The sequence below is a fragment of the Neocloeon triangulifer genome, unplaced genomic scaffold, assembly GCF_031216515.1.
Source record: "Neocloeon triangulifer isolate White Clay Creek 2 clone unplaced genomic scaffold, ASM3121651v1 ptg000014l, whole genome shotgun sequence".
Classification (NCBI taxonomy): domain Eukaryota; kingdom Metazoa; phylum Arthropoda; class Insecta; order Ephemeroptera; family Baetidae; genus Neocloeon; species Neocloeon triangulifer.
This window is the reverse complement of record NW_026775556.1, coordinates 36,101-54,229: the sequence shown is the minus strand read 5'-3', so window position 1 is coordinate 54,229 and position 18,129 is coordinate 36,101. Positions and strand designations below refer to the sequence as shown.

General features: G+C 35.9%; 1 protein-coding gene across 3 annotated transcripts in view; it reads right to left on the bottom strand.

The window, feature by feature from the left end:
• Window positions 1–16,089, bottom strand: part of LOC132199469 (metabotropic glutamate receptor 4) — a 69,956-nt gene extending 53,867 nt beyond the window's left edge. For 2 of the 3 annotated variants that reach the window (XM_059624197.1, XM_059624198.1), the window contains exons 1-2: window positions 15,945–16,078; window positions 6,121–6,372 (exon numbers count right to left, since the gene is read on the bottom strand). In XM_059624197.1, coding sequence (XP_059480180.1) covers window positions 6,121–6,331 — 211 coding nt within the window. In that variant the 5' untranslated portion in view covers window positions 6,332–6,372; window positions 15,945–16,078. Of the gene's footprint in view, window positions 1–6,120; window positions 6,373–15,944 lie in introns of all 3 variants that reach the window. The other variant, XM_059624199.1, reaches the window with a different exon arrangement.
• Between the last annotated feature and the right edge of the window lie 2,040 nt (window positions 16,090–18,129).

Here is an 18,129-nt window from a genome sequence, read left to right as displayed (position 1 = left end):
AACACTTAATGTTGCTTGGTGCGAGCTCAGTTTTTTTGCTTCGCTCTTATAAAGCACGGAATCTGGTAATTTTAATAAATTTAAGAAATCGGCCAAATCGTTGCTCGAAGCACGAAGCACTTTGAAATCTAGAAAAATAGCTTTAAAATTAAATGAAAGAGACGCCTCAACACTTAATGTTGCTTGGTGCGAGCACAGTTTTTTTGCTTCGCTCTTATAAAGCAGGGAATCTGGTAATTTTAATAAATTTAAGAAATCGGCCAAATCGTTGCTCGAAGCACGAAGCACTTTGAAATCTAGAAAAATAGCTTTAAAATTAAATGATAGAGACGCCTCAACACTTAATGTTGCTTGGTGCGAGCTCAGTTTTTTTGCTTCGCTCTTATAAAGCACGGAATCTGGTAATTTTAATAAATTTAAGAAATCGGCCAAATCGTTGCTCGAAGCACGAAGCACTTTGAAATCTAGAAAAATAGCTTTAAAATTAAATCAAAGAGACGCCTCAACACTTAATGATGCTTGGTGCGAGCACAGTTTTTTTGCTTCGCTCCTATAAAGCAGGGAATCTGGTAATTTTAATAAATTTAAGAAATCGGCCAAATCGTTGCTCGAAGCACGAAGCACTTTGAAATCTAGAAAAATAGCTTTAAAATTAAATGAAAGAGACGCCTCAACACTTAATGTTGCTTGGTGCGAGCACAGTTTTTTTGCTTCGCTCCTATAAAGCAGGGAATCTGGTAATTTTAATAAATTTAAGAAATCGGCCAAATCGTTGCTCGAAGCACGAAGCACTTTGAAATCTAGAAAAATAGCTTTAAAATTAAATGAAAGAGACGCCTCAAAACTTAATGTTGCTTGGTGCGAGCTCAGTTTTTTTGCTTCGCTCCTATAAAGCAGGGAATCTGGTATTTTTGATTAACTTAAGAACTCGGCCAAATCGTTGCTCGAAGCACGAAGCACTTTGAAATCTAGAAAAATAGCTTTAAAATTAAATGAAAGAGACGCCTCAACACTTAATGTTGCTTGGTGCGAGCTCAGTTTTTTTGCTTCGCTCCTATAAAGCAGGGAATCTGGTATTTTTGATTAACTTAAGAACTCGGCCAAATCGTTGCTCGAAGCACGAAGCACTTTTAAAATCTAGAAAAATAGCTTTAAAATTAAATGATAGAGACGCCTCAACACTTTATGTTGCTTGGTGCGAGCACAGTTTTTTTGCTTCGCTCTTGTAAAGCACGGAATCTGGTAATTTTAATAAATTTAAGAAATCGGCCAAATCGTTGCTCGAAGCACGAAGCACTTTGAAATCTAGAAAAATAGCTTTAAAATTAAATCAAAGAGACGCCTCAACACTTAATGATGCTTGGTGCGAGCACAGTTTTTTTGCTTCGCTCCTATAAAGCAGGGAATCTGGTAATTTTAATAAATTTAAGAAATCGGCCAAATCGTTGCTCGAAGCACGAAGCACTTTGAAATCTAGAAAAATAGCTTTAAAATTAAATGAAAGAGACGCCTCAACACTTAATGTTGCTTGGTGCGAGCACAGTTTTTTTGCTTCGCTCCTATAAAGCAGGGAATCTGGTAATTTTAATAAATTTAAGAAATCGGCCAAATCGTTGCTCGAAGCACGAAGCACTTTGAAATCTAGAAAAATAGCTTTAAAATTAAATGAAAGAGACGCCTCAACACTTAATGTTGCTTGGTGCGAGCTCAGTTTTTTTGCTTCGCTCCTATAAAGCAGGGAATCTGGTAATTTTAATAAATTTAAGAAATCGGCCAAATCGTTGCTCGAAGCACGAAGCACTTTGAAATCTAGAAAAATAGCTTTAAAATTAAATGATAGAGACGCCTCAACACTTTATGTTGCTTGGTGCGAGCACAGTTTTTTTGCTTCGCTCTTGTAAAGCACGGAATCTGGTAATTTTAATAAATTTAAGAAATCGGCCAAATCGTTGCTCGAAGCACGAAGCACTTTGAAATCTAGAAAAATAGCTTTAAAATTAAATCAAAGAGACGCCTCAACACTTAATGTTGCTTGGTGCGAGCACAGTTTTTTTGCTTCGCTCCTATAAAGCAGGGAATCTGGTAATTTTAATAAATTTAAGAAATCGGCCAAATCGTTGCTCGAAGCACGAAGCACTTTGAAATCTAGAAAAATAGCTTTAAAATTAAATCAAAGAGACGCCTCAACACTTAATGATGCTTGGTGCGAGCACAGTTTTTTTGCTTCGCTCCTATAAAGCAGGGAATCTGGTATTTTTGATTAACTTAAGAACTCGGCCAAATCGTTGCTCGAAGCACGAAGCACTTTTAAATCTAGAAAAATAGCTTTAAAATTAAATGATAGAGACGCCTCAACACTTTATGTTGCTTGGTGCGAGCACAGTTTTTTTGCTTCGCTCTTGTAAAGCAGGGAATCTGGTAATTTTAATAAATTTAAGAAATCGGCCAAATCGTTGCTCGAAGCACGAAGCACTTTGAAATCTAGAAAAATAGCTTTAAAATTAAATGAAAGAGACGCCTCAAAACTTAATGTTGCTTGGTGCGAGCACAGTTTTTTTGCTTCGCTCCTATAAAGCAGGGAATCTGGTATTTTTGATTAACTTAAGAACTCGGCCAAATCGTTGCTCGAAGCACGAAGCACTTTTAAATCTAGAAAAATAGCTTTAAAATTAAATGATAGAGACGCCTCAACACTTAATGTTGCTTGGTGCGAGCACAGTTTTTTTGCTTCGCTCTTGTAAAGCACGGAATCTGGTAATTTTAATAAATTTAAGAAATCGGCCAAATCGTTGCTCGAAGCACGAAGCACTTTGAAATCTAGAAAAATAGCTTTAAAATTAAATCAAAGAGACGCCTCAACACTTAATGATGCTTGGTGCGAGCACAGTTTTTTTGCTTCGCTCCTATAAAGCAGGGAATCTGGTAATTTTAATAAATTTAAGAAATCGGCCAAATCGTTGCTCGAAGCACGAAGCACTTTGAAATCTAGAAAAATAGCTTTAAAATTAAATGAAAGAGACGCCTCAAAACTTAATGTTGCTTGGTGCGAGCACAGTTTTTTTGCTTCGCTCCTATAAAGCAGGGAATCTGGTATTTTTGATTAACTTAAGAACTCGGCCAAATCGTTGCTCGAAGCACGAAGCACTTTGAAATCTAGAAAAATAGCTTTAAAATTAAATGAAAGAGACGCCTCAACACTTAATGTTGCTTGGTGCGAGCTCAGTTTTTTTGCTTCGCTCTTATAAAGCACGGAATCTGGTAATTTTAATAAATTTAAGAAATTGGCCAAATCGTTGCTCGAAGCACGAAGCACTTTGAAATCTAGAAAAATAGCTTTAAAATTAAATGAAAGAGACGCCTCAAAACTTAATGTTGCTTGGTGCGAGCACAGTTTTTTTGCTTCGCTCTTGTAAAGCACGGAATCTGGTAATTTTAATAAATTTAAGAACTCGGCCAAATCGTTGCTCGAAGCACGAAGCACTTTGAAATCTAGAAAAATAGCTTTAAAATTAAATGAAAGAGAGGCCTCAACACTTAATGTTGCTTGGTGCGAGCTCAGTTTTTTTGCTTCGCTCTTATAAAGCACGGAATCTGGTAATTTTAATAAATTTAAGAAATTGGCCAAATCGTTGCTCGAAGCACGAAGCACTTTGAAATCTAGAAAAATAGCTTTAAAATTAAATCAAAGAGACGCCTCAACACTTAATGATGCTTGGTGCGAGCACAGTTTTTTTGCTTCGCTCCTATAAAGCAGGGAATCTGGTAATTTTAATAAATTTAAGAAATCGGCCAAATCGTTGCTCGAAGCACGAAGCACTTTGAAATCTAGAAAAATAGCTTTAAAATTAAATCAAAGAGACGCCTCAAAACTTAATGTTGCTTGGTGCGAGCTCAGTTTTTTTGCTTCGCTCCTATAAAGCAGGGAATCTGGTAATTTTAATAAATTTAAGAAATCGGCCAAATCGTTGCTCGAAGCACGAAGCACTTTGAAATCTAGAAAAATAGCTTTAAAATTAAATGAAAGAGACGCCTCAAAACTTAATGTTGCTTGGTGCGAGCTCAGTTTTTTTGCTTCGCTCCTATAAAGCAGGGAATCTGGTAATTTTAATAAATTTAAGAAATCGGCCAAATCGTTGCTCGAAGCACGAAGCACTTTGAAATCTAGAAAAATAGCTTTAAAATTAAATCAAAGAGACGCCTCAAAACTTAATGTTGCTTGGTGCGAGCTCAGTTTTTTTGCTTCGCTCCTATAAAGCAGGGAATCTGGTAATTTTAATAAATTTAAGAAATCGGCCAAATCGTTGCTCGAAGCACGAAGCACTTTGAAATCTAGAAAAATAGCTTTAAAATTAAATGAAAGAGACGCCTCAAAACTTAATGTTGCTTGGTGCGAGCTCAGTTTTTTTGCTTCGCTCTTATAAAGCACGGAATCTGGTAATTTTAATAAATTTAAGAACTCGGCCAAATCGTTGCTCGAAGCACGAAGCACTTTGAAATCTAGAAAAATAGCTTTAAAATTAAATGAAAGAGACGCCTCAACACTAAATGTTGCTTGGTGCGAGCTCAGTTTTTTTGCTTCGCTCTTGTAAAGCATGGAATCTGGTATTTTTGATTAACTTAAGAACTCGTCCAAATCGTTGCTTGAAGCACTTTGAAATCTAGAAAAATAGCTTTAGAATTAAATGAAAAAGTAGCTTGAACACTTTTTTTCCCGGCACAAATGCAGATTTTTATGCTTTATACTTTACAGCAATCTTTGATTATTTTTTCAAATTTGTTGTCAAATTACATGAGCTACATTTTTCTTGAAACTGCAAATTATTTAAAACATAGAGAAAGACAAAAACTTTAATGTAGCTCAATATGACTGAGTTTAAATAGAAACTTATAGATGATACTTTTTCAAAACCTGAAATTTGATCTCCTTCATTTAAAGATAATTGTTAATACTTGGCAGCTGTCAAAAAGACTTTCAGGTTTAGTGCGGGTATCAATATCATTTGAAAAGCTCTTGTTGGAAATTGATAAACAAAAGTTTTCTTTTGCAAGCAGCTTTTGAAACCGAACCCCTTGGCTTTGGTGGTTCTGTGGAAATGAAAAGCTGATGGCGGTCGAAAGTTGCGACAAACTACGTTCATTAGCTCGTCAAAAAGATCACGTTTCAGACCGTGAATTCCCCCGTCAATTAATGGGCGTTGTAATTATCTGTATAAAGATGAGCAGCCGCGTTTTGTTTGCTTTCAGAAAGAACGCTGGGCGGGGCTCGTTGTGGGCCCGCAATTATGTCATCGTGCAGCTGAAGAGAAATTTATGAGCGGTGACGGGAATTGTGACGAAATGTACACAAGGGGAACATTATAAATTTCTTCTTATAAACCTTGGAATAGAAAGCGGTCAGAAGAATATGTTTGAAAGATAAGGCAAAAGAAAAACGGTTTTTACATCAAAATCTGCATAATATTCCAGCGTTAAAGAGAGGAAAAGCATTTCATAAACTTTTGTAACCATTTTTTTTCCTACAAAATATTTCCTCTTTGTGGCTTGAGCAACAGGAAACGGTTCTTTTATATGTTCAAAGCTTTCATAATTAGCGGAAGACAAAGTTCTACTGCTCTGGTATTCAAGCGCTGAAAGCTTCCCTGAAGTTTTCCTTGCGGATGTTGGAGAAATTTTAAATTTTTATAGAAACTTCAATGAGAATAATAATCCTGATTACCCTGAACATAATTTTAAGGAACTCTGTCTAAAAATATAAATTTTTGGAGCAAAAATATGAAAAGATTGGCTAATTAGTAATTATTCGTAAATCAAACTGCTAATTTATTTAGAAATTGCAATATTATGCAATTTTAATGAGATTTTTAACCGTAAACCATAAAAACTTATTAGAATATTGCATTTTTTTTTTTTGAATAATCAACTTTGGAATTTAAAAAAAAAAATAAATTGACAATTTTTACTCAAAGATGTAATTTTTGACAAAATTTTTTTAGGATAACCGTTGCAGAAATTCTCAGTTAAGTGCAGAAAGTTAATGTGAATCATTCAATTCAGTGGAAATTCCACATTCTTGAGGCTGGCTGGGAATTGCACGCAAATTTAATTAGAAATTCCACGCACCTGCGAACCACGGGTTCCTCTTGTTGTTCTCGACGGTGAGGCTGAGGAAATATTCCTCGAAGCCGCGAACCGGGTTGGCCTGCGGTTGCACCGACAGGGTGCCCTCGACCTCCATCTCGTTGCCGTCGGAGACCAAGTTGCGGGCGCTCCACCCGTCCGAGCCGATCCAAGAGAAGATTTCGGTCGCGTTCGCCCTTCGCACGGCCCTCATCACGCCGGCCACTTCTTGGTCCGACCCGAAAATTATTGCACCTGCAACAAAAATAAAAAATAAAAATACATGGATATTTGTTTCTTGATTTAATATCAGAAAAATTGTTCATTTTCTATAAAGTTATTATTTTCAAAAAAATTAAGCTCAATATTGGATTTTAAAAGGGTGAAAAAATTATGATTTTTCTCAAAAAAATCCCCGAAATATTAAAATACAAATTAATTATCAAAATGGTTGTAATTAATAAAATAAATCAATTTTAAAATATATTTAAATTCAACGCTAAGGATGAACTTAAGTTTTAGTTTATTATAAATTATAAATCACATGTTTCTTATAAGAAAAATTTCAATACAAATTTCTTGCATTTTGTTTATTAAAATCAACTTTAAAAATGGTTCTTAAAAATAAATTTCATCTAAAAACTGACCAACGAGTTAAAATTTTCCTGTGCCCAGCAAATCGGGTTCTTGTTAAAGAGGAATTAAATAAATTGTTCCTGAATTAACTCGCGTGAGTATAAAATTTGAAAAAGAGTGAAATGGATGTCCTGGAGCATGGCGACTACAGGAACAAAAATCAGCACCACACCATCGGGGCAAAATTTCATCAGCTGCAAGCAGCGTTGAAAAGGCTTTTGTGCGTCTCGGCGCACAGATGCTGCGGAGAGTAATGAGAGGCGCAGAGATAATAAATAGCAAACCCAACCCGAGCCTCCAAGACTCGCATGCACAATAAACGAAATGAAACAACCTCACATGTATAAATTCCAGCGCTTGTTCATTTATGCAAATCGTCATACGTCTCATCTCAGAAATGTTCTAGAGAGATTTTGAATAATGTATTTCCAAGAGTGCATTTCTCCATGTTGTAATTAATGCAACAAAACTCGGTCTCTAGAAATATGTCCAACGTTTTTCTAATACGCAATTTTATTCCAAAATATGGTGCTATGTGCATTCACAATACACAAATAATGGCGAGGAGAAAAAACGGGACTTCTGATTTACCTTTTTGGAAATCATTTTACTCTCTCCAAAGCACTAAAAATCAGCAACATTTTATCTAAATAAATATTTCCTGTTTTTATTAAAAAAAATTTTAATCAGCTCAACGTGGATTTTTGGATTATTGGAAAACAAACATTACCACAAAACACAGCAATTCATTATAATATAGATTTTGTACGCCTGCAAATGACCTGTCCTTGCTTGTTAAGGAAGTAATTTATGCAATAAACAAGCCGCGATTCGTTTGAAGAATTTATTGCTCTTTGAATCGAACGACGGCTGACGAAATAAATTTGCTACGCGCGGCTATGGTGATTAATGATTATGTAGCGTGGCAATCAAAATGAACTCTGGCGGGCGAGCTTACTTTTGCACACACGATTTTCAGCGGCTTTGGCTTTTATGGCGTAATTTCGGCTAGTAGGAAAAAAACACGTTAATTTTGGGGAGAAAAGATTCAAAACATTCAAATATTTTTGAAAAAAAAGGTTATGAAAAGGTCATTAATTCACTGTCAATAATTTCCTCTACTCGACAACATTATTTATTTTAATTTTAGATGAAATTTCATTATTCCTAGATCTGCATTTTAAGAACAAATTTAATAAACAAATTATTTTACAATTTAGAGAATAAATTGAACTCTATGCTTCATTTATTTCATAAAAAATGATACTAAATTTGCTTACCTTTGTTTGGATTTAATAACAAATTAAAAAAGCAATTTAAAGTTTAATATCTAGCATTATTTGAGATAAATGAATTAAATTTTGTAAAAAGAAAATAAAAAAGATACAAAAAATGTAATTATATTTATATTTTATTTCTGTATTAGAATTTTATTAAAACATTAAATTTAAAATGAGTAAATACTTCAATTTTTATATCACCTGAAGGGTTTTGTTCAATTATGTTATTCAGAAAAATTCAGGAAAAAGAGATTAATCTCCAGGAAAAATATGGAGAGTCTTATTCTGCCGGTGGCGCGGGTTAATCACTGGTTTGATATAAGTTTTCCCAACTCTGGACCGAAATAATGTGGTTGGAAAACCAGCAGGTGAAAGTATTTTGCAACGCTGGGGATAATCATTGCGCGAGGGGGATGAGTAATGGTGTGTCTCGGAGGCGGAACGCAAAAGTTTGGTCTTTAATCACCGGAATCAATTTTTCATGCGTCAGAAACAGCGGCGTTGTGAATATCTTGGCCGCGCCACGACGGCTTAAAAATGGAAAAGGGTTGTTTTTGTTTCGCCTTTTTGCGGCCTGTAATGAATACGCACGGAACGGCGCACTTTGGCCACATCAACCGAGTTTGCAAATAAAATGCACGCTCCACTCGAGCAGCAGAGATGAAAAATAAAAAACGGGAAAATGAAAAGCGTTCTCGCTCGACACGCGCGCTGCTTTTATTACATCAAAAACAACTTGAGCCCGGCCAGCGTATTTCCTTGGTTAACCCGGTTCTGGCCACTCCTTTCATTCCCATTGTTTCAAAAATAGACAATTATTAATTTCGTAGCGGTTAAGCAAAATTACGACTCATACCAATTTTGCTTTGATGGAGTTTGAAAACAATTAAATTTTTTTAAATAAAAATCCTTTGGGAAAATATTATTGATCAATTATGAACATTTGATGTATATTAATCACAGTTAAGATTTGTCCAATTTTTAAGAATAATTTCATCAGAACTTTCAGAATTCTGTATTAAAATTTGATTTAATAAAAAGAATAATACAATAAAAATTATTAAATGAATATTAACATAATATTACTTGAAAGTTAGACACATGATATTCATTTTTATTACACAAAAACTAAATTAATTAATATATTTTAGTTACAATTGTGTTTATTAATTTTACATCAAGAAAACAAAAAATATGAATATTTTGATTGTCAATTACCAAAACTCCAAAAAAGAAAAGATTTTTGCTCTCCAAGTAAAATAGTTTTGGTAAATAAATTCAAAATTTACACAATTAATTCCAAAACTTGGCCGAATCTTAAATAAAACCTAGAAAAAAATTTGAACCTGAAAAGATTCAGAAAACGTTTTATTTAAAAAGTAGCCTTTTAAGTCCTTAATAATTTCAAACCTATTTTTACTTAAAAACGTACACGGAATTTGAATTTTCAAAAATATTAATATTTTTAAAATTGTTTACAACTATTTTTTCCATTTAAATTTCGTTTTATTATTTAATTTTCTGCGTGGACGGTAGCCGAGTCACAAGAAGCGCCACAAGGAAAACTGCCCTCGAATGAATACTGCAAAAAATGTTTATTTACCCCCTGGTCAGGTGCCACAAAGACCGGAATGGAAAAAATTTCGTGTGTATTTTTAACAGAACGAATGTTTCGAGCCGCCGGCCGTGTTATTTTTCCCTCGCATTTGCAATTCGTGCGAGAGGGCGTCGGAATTAATCAGTTTCGCCAGTCGGTCCGGCTGATAAACGCGCACTTTGCTCTCCTCGCCAGCTTATTACCGCGTGCACTGCACACGTGTTCGCACCACTGGCTCGGAAAATCATTTGTGCGGAGAGACTGAATTTACGATATTAATAACGCATTTGATCGACCCAATAAGCATCAAACGTGCGTGGGTGGGCGAGTCTTTGCTGTCATAGGCGAATATTCCGAGCTGTTGCGTTTTTCACTTTGAACTTGCTCAAGTGCGCATCATTAACCTGCAAACTCGATTTCGCAATTTGCCTGTGATTAATCATTAAGAATTACACCCTTCTTGTTTAAGGATAAATTTGCAGACTTCTAGACAAATTCAGAGAGTTCTAGAGAAATTATTGTTATCACGCTTGTTTGATCCTGCATTAGAGAGCTCATGAAATTATACAATAATTTAACTGAAAATTAGCAAAGCTATTGAAATTGACATTCGGCATTTTCAGTTTATTCAATACCACCAAAGACGTTAAAAATAATTATATTTTGTAATGGCTTCGATGTGCTTGTCTACTGCGAAATTCTGTTTAATGATTGAATTAACTCGCAGCAGTTGCGTAAAATTTAATAAAAAAAAACAAGCCGTAAGCATTCCACTTAAGGTGTTGTTAGCGATTGTCTCGTTGCCAACCTGACAAAAAAAGCAAAGGTCACCCAAATTTGATAAAATTTGGTATGGGGGTATATATTTCCTAGAAAATATATTGGATTTTCAAATATATACTAAAGTTTTCAATGTGCCAGTTAAAAACAAGGAGGTCAAAAACTTGTGAAGTTGAGCTTTCAGAATCCGCGGAGAAAATGAAAATTGGCCCATCCGTTTGCTTGTGGCGAGCTTATGAAAACTTCCAAGTATTTATTTGTTAGCTCCCCAGGAGCGCCAACTCCCCAGGAGCGCCAACTCCCCAGGAGCGCCAACTCCCAAGGAGCGCCAACTCCCCAGGAGCGCCAGCTCCCCAGGAGCGCCAGCTCCCCAGGAGCGCCAACTCCCCAGGAGCGCCAGCTCCCCAGGAGCGCCAACTCCCCAGGAGCGCCAACTCCCCAGGAGCGCCAACTCCCCAGGAGCGCCAGCTCCCCAGGAGCGCCAACTCCCCAGGAGCGCCAGCTCCCCAGGAGCGCCAACTCCCCAGGAGCGCCAACTCCCCAGGAGCGCCAACTCCCCAGGAGCGCCAACTCCCCAGGAGCGCCAACTCCCCAGGAGCGCCAACTCCCAAGGAGCTCCAGCTCCCCAGGAGCGCCAACTCCCCAGGAGCTTGCAACAATAATTAGTGCCTTAATTTTCATCCGACCAAAGTGCTTTGATTTTGTACTCTGATGCTAAATAATGCACTTATGTCGGTTCAAATGGAATTCAACCAACATGTATGTCCAGCAAAACACATTTTAATCAAAATCAGATGAAGTATGCAGAGCACAATTTTGATTGGAGTAATTTGATTTCAAATGCGAATATGATTATTGCTTAGCTAACATTCAACCACATTGGGTTGGAAGTTATTTCAAATTGAAATTCTACTGCTTTGAATCATAGTGAATTCAAAATTTGCTGATAGTTAAATTAGTAGAAGACTGAATAATAAAATGTGTTTTGGATTTTTTTTTTTATTGAAATTGCGAACATTTTTTTATTTCATTTAGATATTTTTATCCCATTTTATAATATTTTCAAAATTAATTTTAAACTTTTTGAGTAGTAAAATGTAATTTAAAAATTATAAAATTTAAGCAAAATCGGTAAATTATGACAATTATATTAGGTAAAAGTTTATGATTTTATTTTTGTCATTCAGATTTTAGATCACACAATAAAATGGCAAATTTCATTATTTTCCACCTCTTTGTGGGAAAAATGCACCTTGCATCTTTGCAATTTGATCGACTCCTCTTAATTGTAAACCCTAAAAGCCTCATCGTGAGATTGGTCCATCTTAAGTGCTGGGAAAAAAGCAGCAATTTCCCGGAAAAACGCTTCTTTCGCGGAAAATGTCAAGAGCGTCAGCGGCGATGTGATTTGCGAGGCCGCCGTTGCAACAACCCTTAACGGTGTAAACAAGGTTAGTGCCTGTAAAATTGGCTGCCTGCCTTTTAGCCGCCGTAAAAACCCTTTTAACCACGCGGCTGCTTCTCCTGTTTATTCAAAGCCGAAACTCTCCGTTTTTGGCAACTCTTCACGCCAGCTATGAGCTGTGCCCATTAATGTTTTGAATTAATGTTTTGATACCAAACCTGTATTATCTCTATAAACAGAGGTGAAAACGTACAACACCGTGGGCACAATTTACATGTTTTGCTTAAAAAAAAAAATGATTAACAAATATATCGCCGTTAATAATGTTTTGACAATATTTAAAAATTAAATATCCTAAAATTCATGATTATTTGTATAATTTAGTATATAAATACATACAATTAAATTGTTCAATAACTTGAATGTTTGTATATCATATAGTAATTTGGAATTTTACTCATTTATCAACTAAGTTATTTATTAAACAGATTTTGAATAAGGGAATTTTTGTGCACATTCCACTAATAGAAAAATAATTCAGTTAATTCAAATTGAGCCGTTAACGTGCAGGCCTTAAGTAAAAATCAATAAAATCCAATTATGGGGCCGAACCGGGAGAGAATTTTTCGTGTAGCTCAAATTACAGAGGCGGGCAGGCGAAGACAGAGAGAATTGGAGTCAAATATAATTATGGCTGCGGGGAAGTCTGCAAAAGGAGCACATGATGCGCAGCAGTTGGAGATAATATATTGAATTAGGGGCGGAGGATAGATTGAAGAAATTGATTGCTCTGGCTGGAACGGCGGTTCTCATTGCGCGGGCATTTGTTATCGGCGACTGCAAATGTATCAGCACCTGACACCCCGGCGACAACTAAATGAAGAGCAGTTGAGCTCAAATCCCAGCCAGATGATCGTCCCGCTAGATAAATGGCGAGCACGCACGCCACCAACCACTCTTGCAGCTCTCGGAACTCAACACCGGCTCGATTGCGTCAGGAATGATTTGCAGCCGAGCTTGTGCAACGTTGACTTTCCGCTTTGCATCGATCTGTTAATTTTCTCTATAAATCTAAAAAAGGGATGAACTAAATGAAAAGTTTAATTGAAAACAGAAGCCTTCAAAGTTCATATTAAAAAATTCAGGTCGAAACTTTGGACATTTCCCTTATGTCGGGCTTTTTGAACAATTTCGAAATGGGAATAGCTCGCTTAAACAAAGGATTTTCAAATGTTTAACAATCATTAAAAATCTGAAAATTTTGCTTCACGGCCAACTATGAATACTTTGATATAAAGAATCGAACAAAAGCTTGCAAGCTTTTTCACTGAAATATAGCACAAAAAAGCCATTAACGTTTCTCATTATTCAAAATGAAGGTCACGTTTAAAAAAACACACAATTCAAGCCACATTTTCATTTGGAAACAAAAACTGAATATTCTGGCCTTCATCATCATCACTGTTTATATCTGGCTTGGAAAATCGCAGTCGCGCAATTAGAGCTGGCAAACGCAAACAATGAGTGAGGCGCACTTTGCCGCCGCTAACTAGACAAACTAGTTTTAGCAACGTTTGCTAATTTGCGAAAGCCACAGAGTGGATTCTGCCACGAGTGCTGCGTAAAGAACTGAAATCCCCAGAGCATAAACAACATGCAATCACCAGTTCCTCGTACAAAGCCCTTTTTTCAGATTCGACCTCCCCCGACAAAGTGAACAGTCTTTAGGGACCTCTTAAATTTTGAGCACAAAACACTCGCGGCGGATTTTTTTGTACATCAAAGCCTGGGAAAATGATAAATGGCTTTGAAACGTGGGTCACTCTTTTTGTCAGTGGGTCGGAAAATGTGGCAGTCTCATTAGACCAAAATTCATGCTGCAAACAGCAGCGAGAGAGGCTTTTCGTCCTCTGGGAAATTTTTGAACCAGTGTTGCGAATATTAATTCCATCGTTCCCTGCGGATTTGCCAGGTTTGCGGCTTTTTTTAGGCCTGGATATTTCAAAATGATTTTGTATACCAGTCGAAATCATTACACGCGTTGGATATTTTGTTATAAGAGCTTTGATTATTTATGTTCTGAAAGCTGGGACTGAAAATTTATTTTGCTCAAAATCCATTGTTTCCTTTTGGCCAACTGACACCATAAAATTTCAATTGAAATGGCGAAATAAAAAATTAAATTTATTAAAAATGAAATAATGTTGCTTTAGTTACAATGGAAATTTTATTTGGTTTACGATCTTTCTCAAAATGCAAGGAACGAAAAAAATTAAAAATCAATATAAATTTTGTAATGCAGGATCTCATTAATTAAGGGGGACATTGATGAACTAAAGCCATCAAGCACTAAGTGCACGTGTACGAGACACAAATACACGTCTGGGGTAATGTTGATTGGATCATCAATCGCAAGCGGAGCACACGCAATCTCAGATTTACACGATTAAGCCTCCATAATATGCGCCCGGGGATGTGATTAATTAATTTATCATCAAAGGATTAGCGCGAGTAAATCGAATTTTACATAAATATGGCGCTGCAGCTAATTAGTTCGATAATCAGCCGCCGAGAGGCTTGCGAGCAAGACCTGGGCATTTGCATAATTCTAATTAGAGCGTCTGCGGAGAATAACGACGAGGAAAGCATCTGCCGAGAGTTCGACAGTGCAGTTTTGTGTGAGCCACGCGGATTTCGATTGGATTTTCCAGCTAGACTCGAGTTACTGAAAGAAGGTTATGACATCAGACGCGTCTCAAATATCCTGTTACGTTGGAAAATGTGTTCAGAATCGAAAACGAAAAGGCAGAATCAAATTTATGTTACAAAAAGAAGCAAAATACATTTTTACCACATAATGATATTTCCTATGGCATTAAATTATTTGAATACCATACAAAAAGTGATTTGATTATAATATGAATTCTTTTATTTACGTCAAATTTTATTTTATACTGAATTTTCTTCAATATTATATTAGTTTTTTCATTTATTCTAAAATTACATATTTTTACGATTTTGATAAAAAAAAAAATACAAGTTATTATTTAGCAACAGGATGGAATCTTTGATAAAAACCTGTCTTGTAACATGTAAAGTTATTTGAAAGACATAACATAATTGAGATTTTAAAGCTATAATCGATTTATCTGTTTTTATTGGCAAAGGAATTGCTTGTAATTTTATACATCTTTAGATAATACAAATAGTTAAATATAATGAGACTTGTTTTTACATTTCCATGAAACAAATAAAATTCAAAATATTATTTAAATTGTTAAAATGAAAAAACCTACATTGTTTACTCCAGCACTTTGCAATCCAAAAGTCTAGCCAAGTAATTGAATGGAAGAGCGAAATTCGAAACTTTGAAGGTTTAATTTGGCCCCCATTACAGCTTTAAGTTCCAATTAGTTCACGGCGTTCAGTATTAGTACTCCCAGCGCTCTCTTTCTTGGCCGAATTGCTCGTTGCTCGTCGTTTACGAGCAAAGAGACTTTTATGGGAGTCTTTAGGCTTTTTGCGCGCGGTTTCAAAAATCCACTAGGGACGCTTCGCCTCACCAGCATCCGCTTTTCGGGCTGTTGCTTTTTATTAACTCGAAGCTCAAAACTAAAAGCTCCTGCTGGGCTCGCGCCGCGAAGTTTCTGAGTCGTTTCCTTCAATTTTTTTCATCGTGCAACTTTCTTTTAATATTGATAAAAAAAAAGATCAATTTATTACAAAATTAATTAGCTGTTGTAAAATTTGATGTCTTTTAAAAACAATAATTCTTTTAAAGTCAATCAAATGCAGAATAAAATGCTGGAAATAATAGTTTTTTTTTAAGTAAGCAAAGTTTTTTATGAGAGAAAACGTTGAATATATAGTATAAAGTTCAAAGGTTTATCTATTATTCTGGCTGCAGAAGAGATTAAAGTTTGTAACTCGGAACAATAAATTGTGATTATCAAAGAAAATAATTTATGCGGGCAAAAATAAACTCTACACGCACTTTTGCAGTCATTTTCAATTACCAGTCGCGACTCTGGAAATTTTAATCCCCGCCCAACCGTGCTCACCAAATCGCCCGTTTGTTGAATTTTTCATCTGCGGATTAAGCGAGCTATAAATAATTGTTGGTTCTTACCTCTGGCGCGCGGTTTTGTGAGCAGCTTTTGCACGATGGAGTCGTAGGCACGTTCGCCGGCCACCCCCGAGTCTTTGACCAACTTCTCCTTTATTGCGATGCAAATATCCTTCTTGGCCAGCAAGTCCTCCAACTCCTCGAAAGCCTGCAACAGACGCGGCGGCGAATTAAAATGCATGAAGCAAACTTGGTCCGACTGACACACAATGGACGGATCATTGCACAGGAATTTACATGCACAGAAGCTTCTGCTGCTTACCACGGCACTCGCTCTTTCTCCCTCCCTTTGATAATAATTTGATTAGCCTACATTGCGCCGCAGCAGTTTCTCGTACATTTGATGCTAATTGACGAATAATATGCGCGCGCGAGCCACACAATGCGGATGCAAATGAGGCTTCTTTCCGACCGCGGCTTTGCTCAACCACCCCAAGGGTGCAGCGCAAAAGGCTGCTTTTAAATTTTCATTTCAATTTGGCTTTGTTCTCCGAAATATATCACTAGAGATGTATGAAAATATACAATAAAAGGATAAGTTCTAGTGGATTTTTTTTTGCAATTTTATTAATTTTTAAAATGATTCTTATTGTAAAACAAGTTTTTAAAATTTATTCATATTAAATGAAAATTTGCTGGAGTATCCTATAAAAATTTTCTTGATTTAAAGCTTAATTATTGCAATTATATTTGAATTAAGAAAAAATATATCTAATTAAAAAATAAATTAATCAATAAAATAACTCTTTCATTGAGTTATTATAATTGTTAGTGTGAGTGCATTCCAGTTTCCGTTTTAATTTTGCAAAAGAAAATAATCGTTAGGGCTGATCGTTTTAGTCGATCAACTATTTTTTTCTGATCTTCGCAGGATGTTAGGGTTATGAAATGAGCACAAATCATGCAATTTCGAGTCGATTAAGCAAGGGTCAAAATCGACTAAAATCGACTAAATGGACAAAAATCGACTATTTCGACTAAAAACAGACTAAAACCGATTAAAAAAGCTGAATAGTCTGTTTTTTAAAATTTGAGCTTCAAGTGAGAAAAAAAAATGGTTTTTGGCAACCATCTAAAAATCTCGGACAGATTATTTCGATCATTTCTAGCTATATTATTTGACAAATTTTTTTCTACCCCTCACGCCTGGAGGCTGGAACCCTGGCACACCCTTGCGACTAAGTCGTGACAGAAAAAAATGTTTATTAGCAAACATCTAAAAATCTTTTACAGAACATTTGAATCATTTCTAGCTAACTTTTTGAAACATCTTTCTTTACACCACACCCCAGCAAGTATAGAAATATTGAGATCTCAGTCAAAGTATAGCTCGTACTGCCTCAAAATCTAGAAAAAAGCTTTAAAATAGTGAAAAAGAACAGCCTTAACTCTTAATTTTACGGCACAATTGCCGAGTTTGTGCTCCACTCGTATTTAGCACCAAACATGGTATTATTGAAATGTTGAGGTCTCAGTCAAAGTATAGCTCGTACCGCTTCTAAATCTAGAAAAAAAGCTTTCAAATAGTGTGAAAGAGCTGCCTTAATTTTACGGCACAAGAGCCAAGTTTGTGCTCCACTCGTATTTAGCACCAAACATGGTATTATTGAAATGTTGAGATCTCAGTCAAAGTATAGCTCGAACTGCTTCTAAATCTAGAAAAAAAGCTTTCAAATAGTGTGAAAGAGCAGCCTTGACTCTTAATTTTACGGCACAATTGAAAGTTTTTAGCTCCGCTCGTATTAAGCACCAAACATGGTATTATTGAAATGTTGAGATCTCAGTCATCGTATAGCTCGAACTGCTTCTAAATCTAGAAAAAAAGCTTTAAAATAGTGTGAAAGAGCAGCCTTGACTCTTAATTTTACGGCACAATTAAAAGTTTTTAGCTCCGCTCGTATTAAGCACCAAACATGGTATTATTGAAATGTTGAGATCTCAGTCAAAGTATAGCTCGAACTGCTTCTAAATATAGAAAAAAAGCTTTAAAATAGTGTGAAAGAGCAGCCTTGACTCTTAATTTTACGGCACAATTAAAAGTTTTTAGCTCCGCTCGTATTAAGCACCAAACATGGTATTATTGAAATGTTGAGATCTCAGTCAAAGTATAGCTCGAACTGCTTCTAAATCTAGAGAAAAAGCTTTAAAATAGTGTGAAAGAACAGCCTTGACTCTTAATTTTACGGCA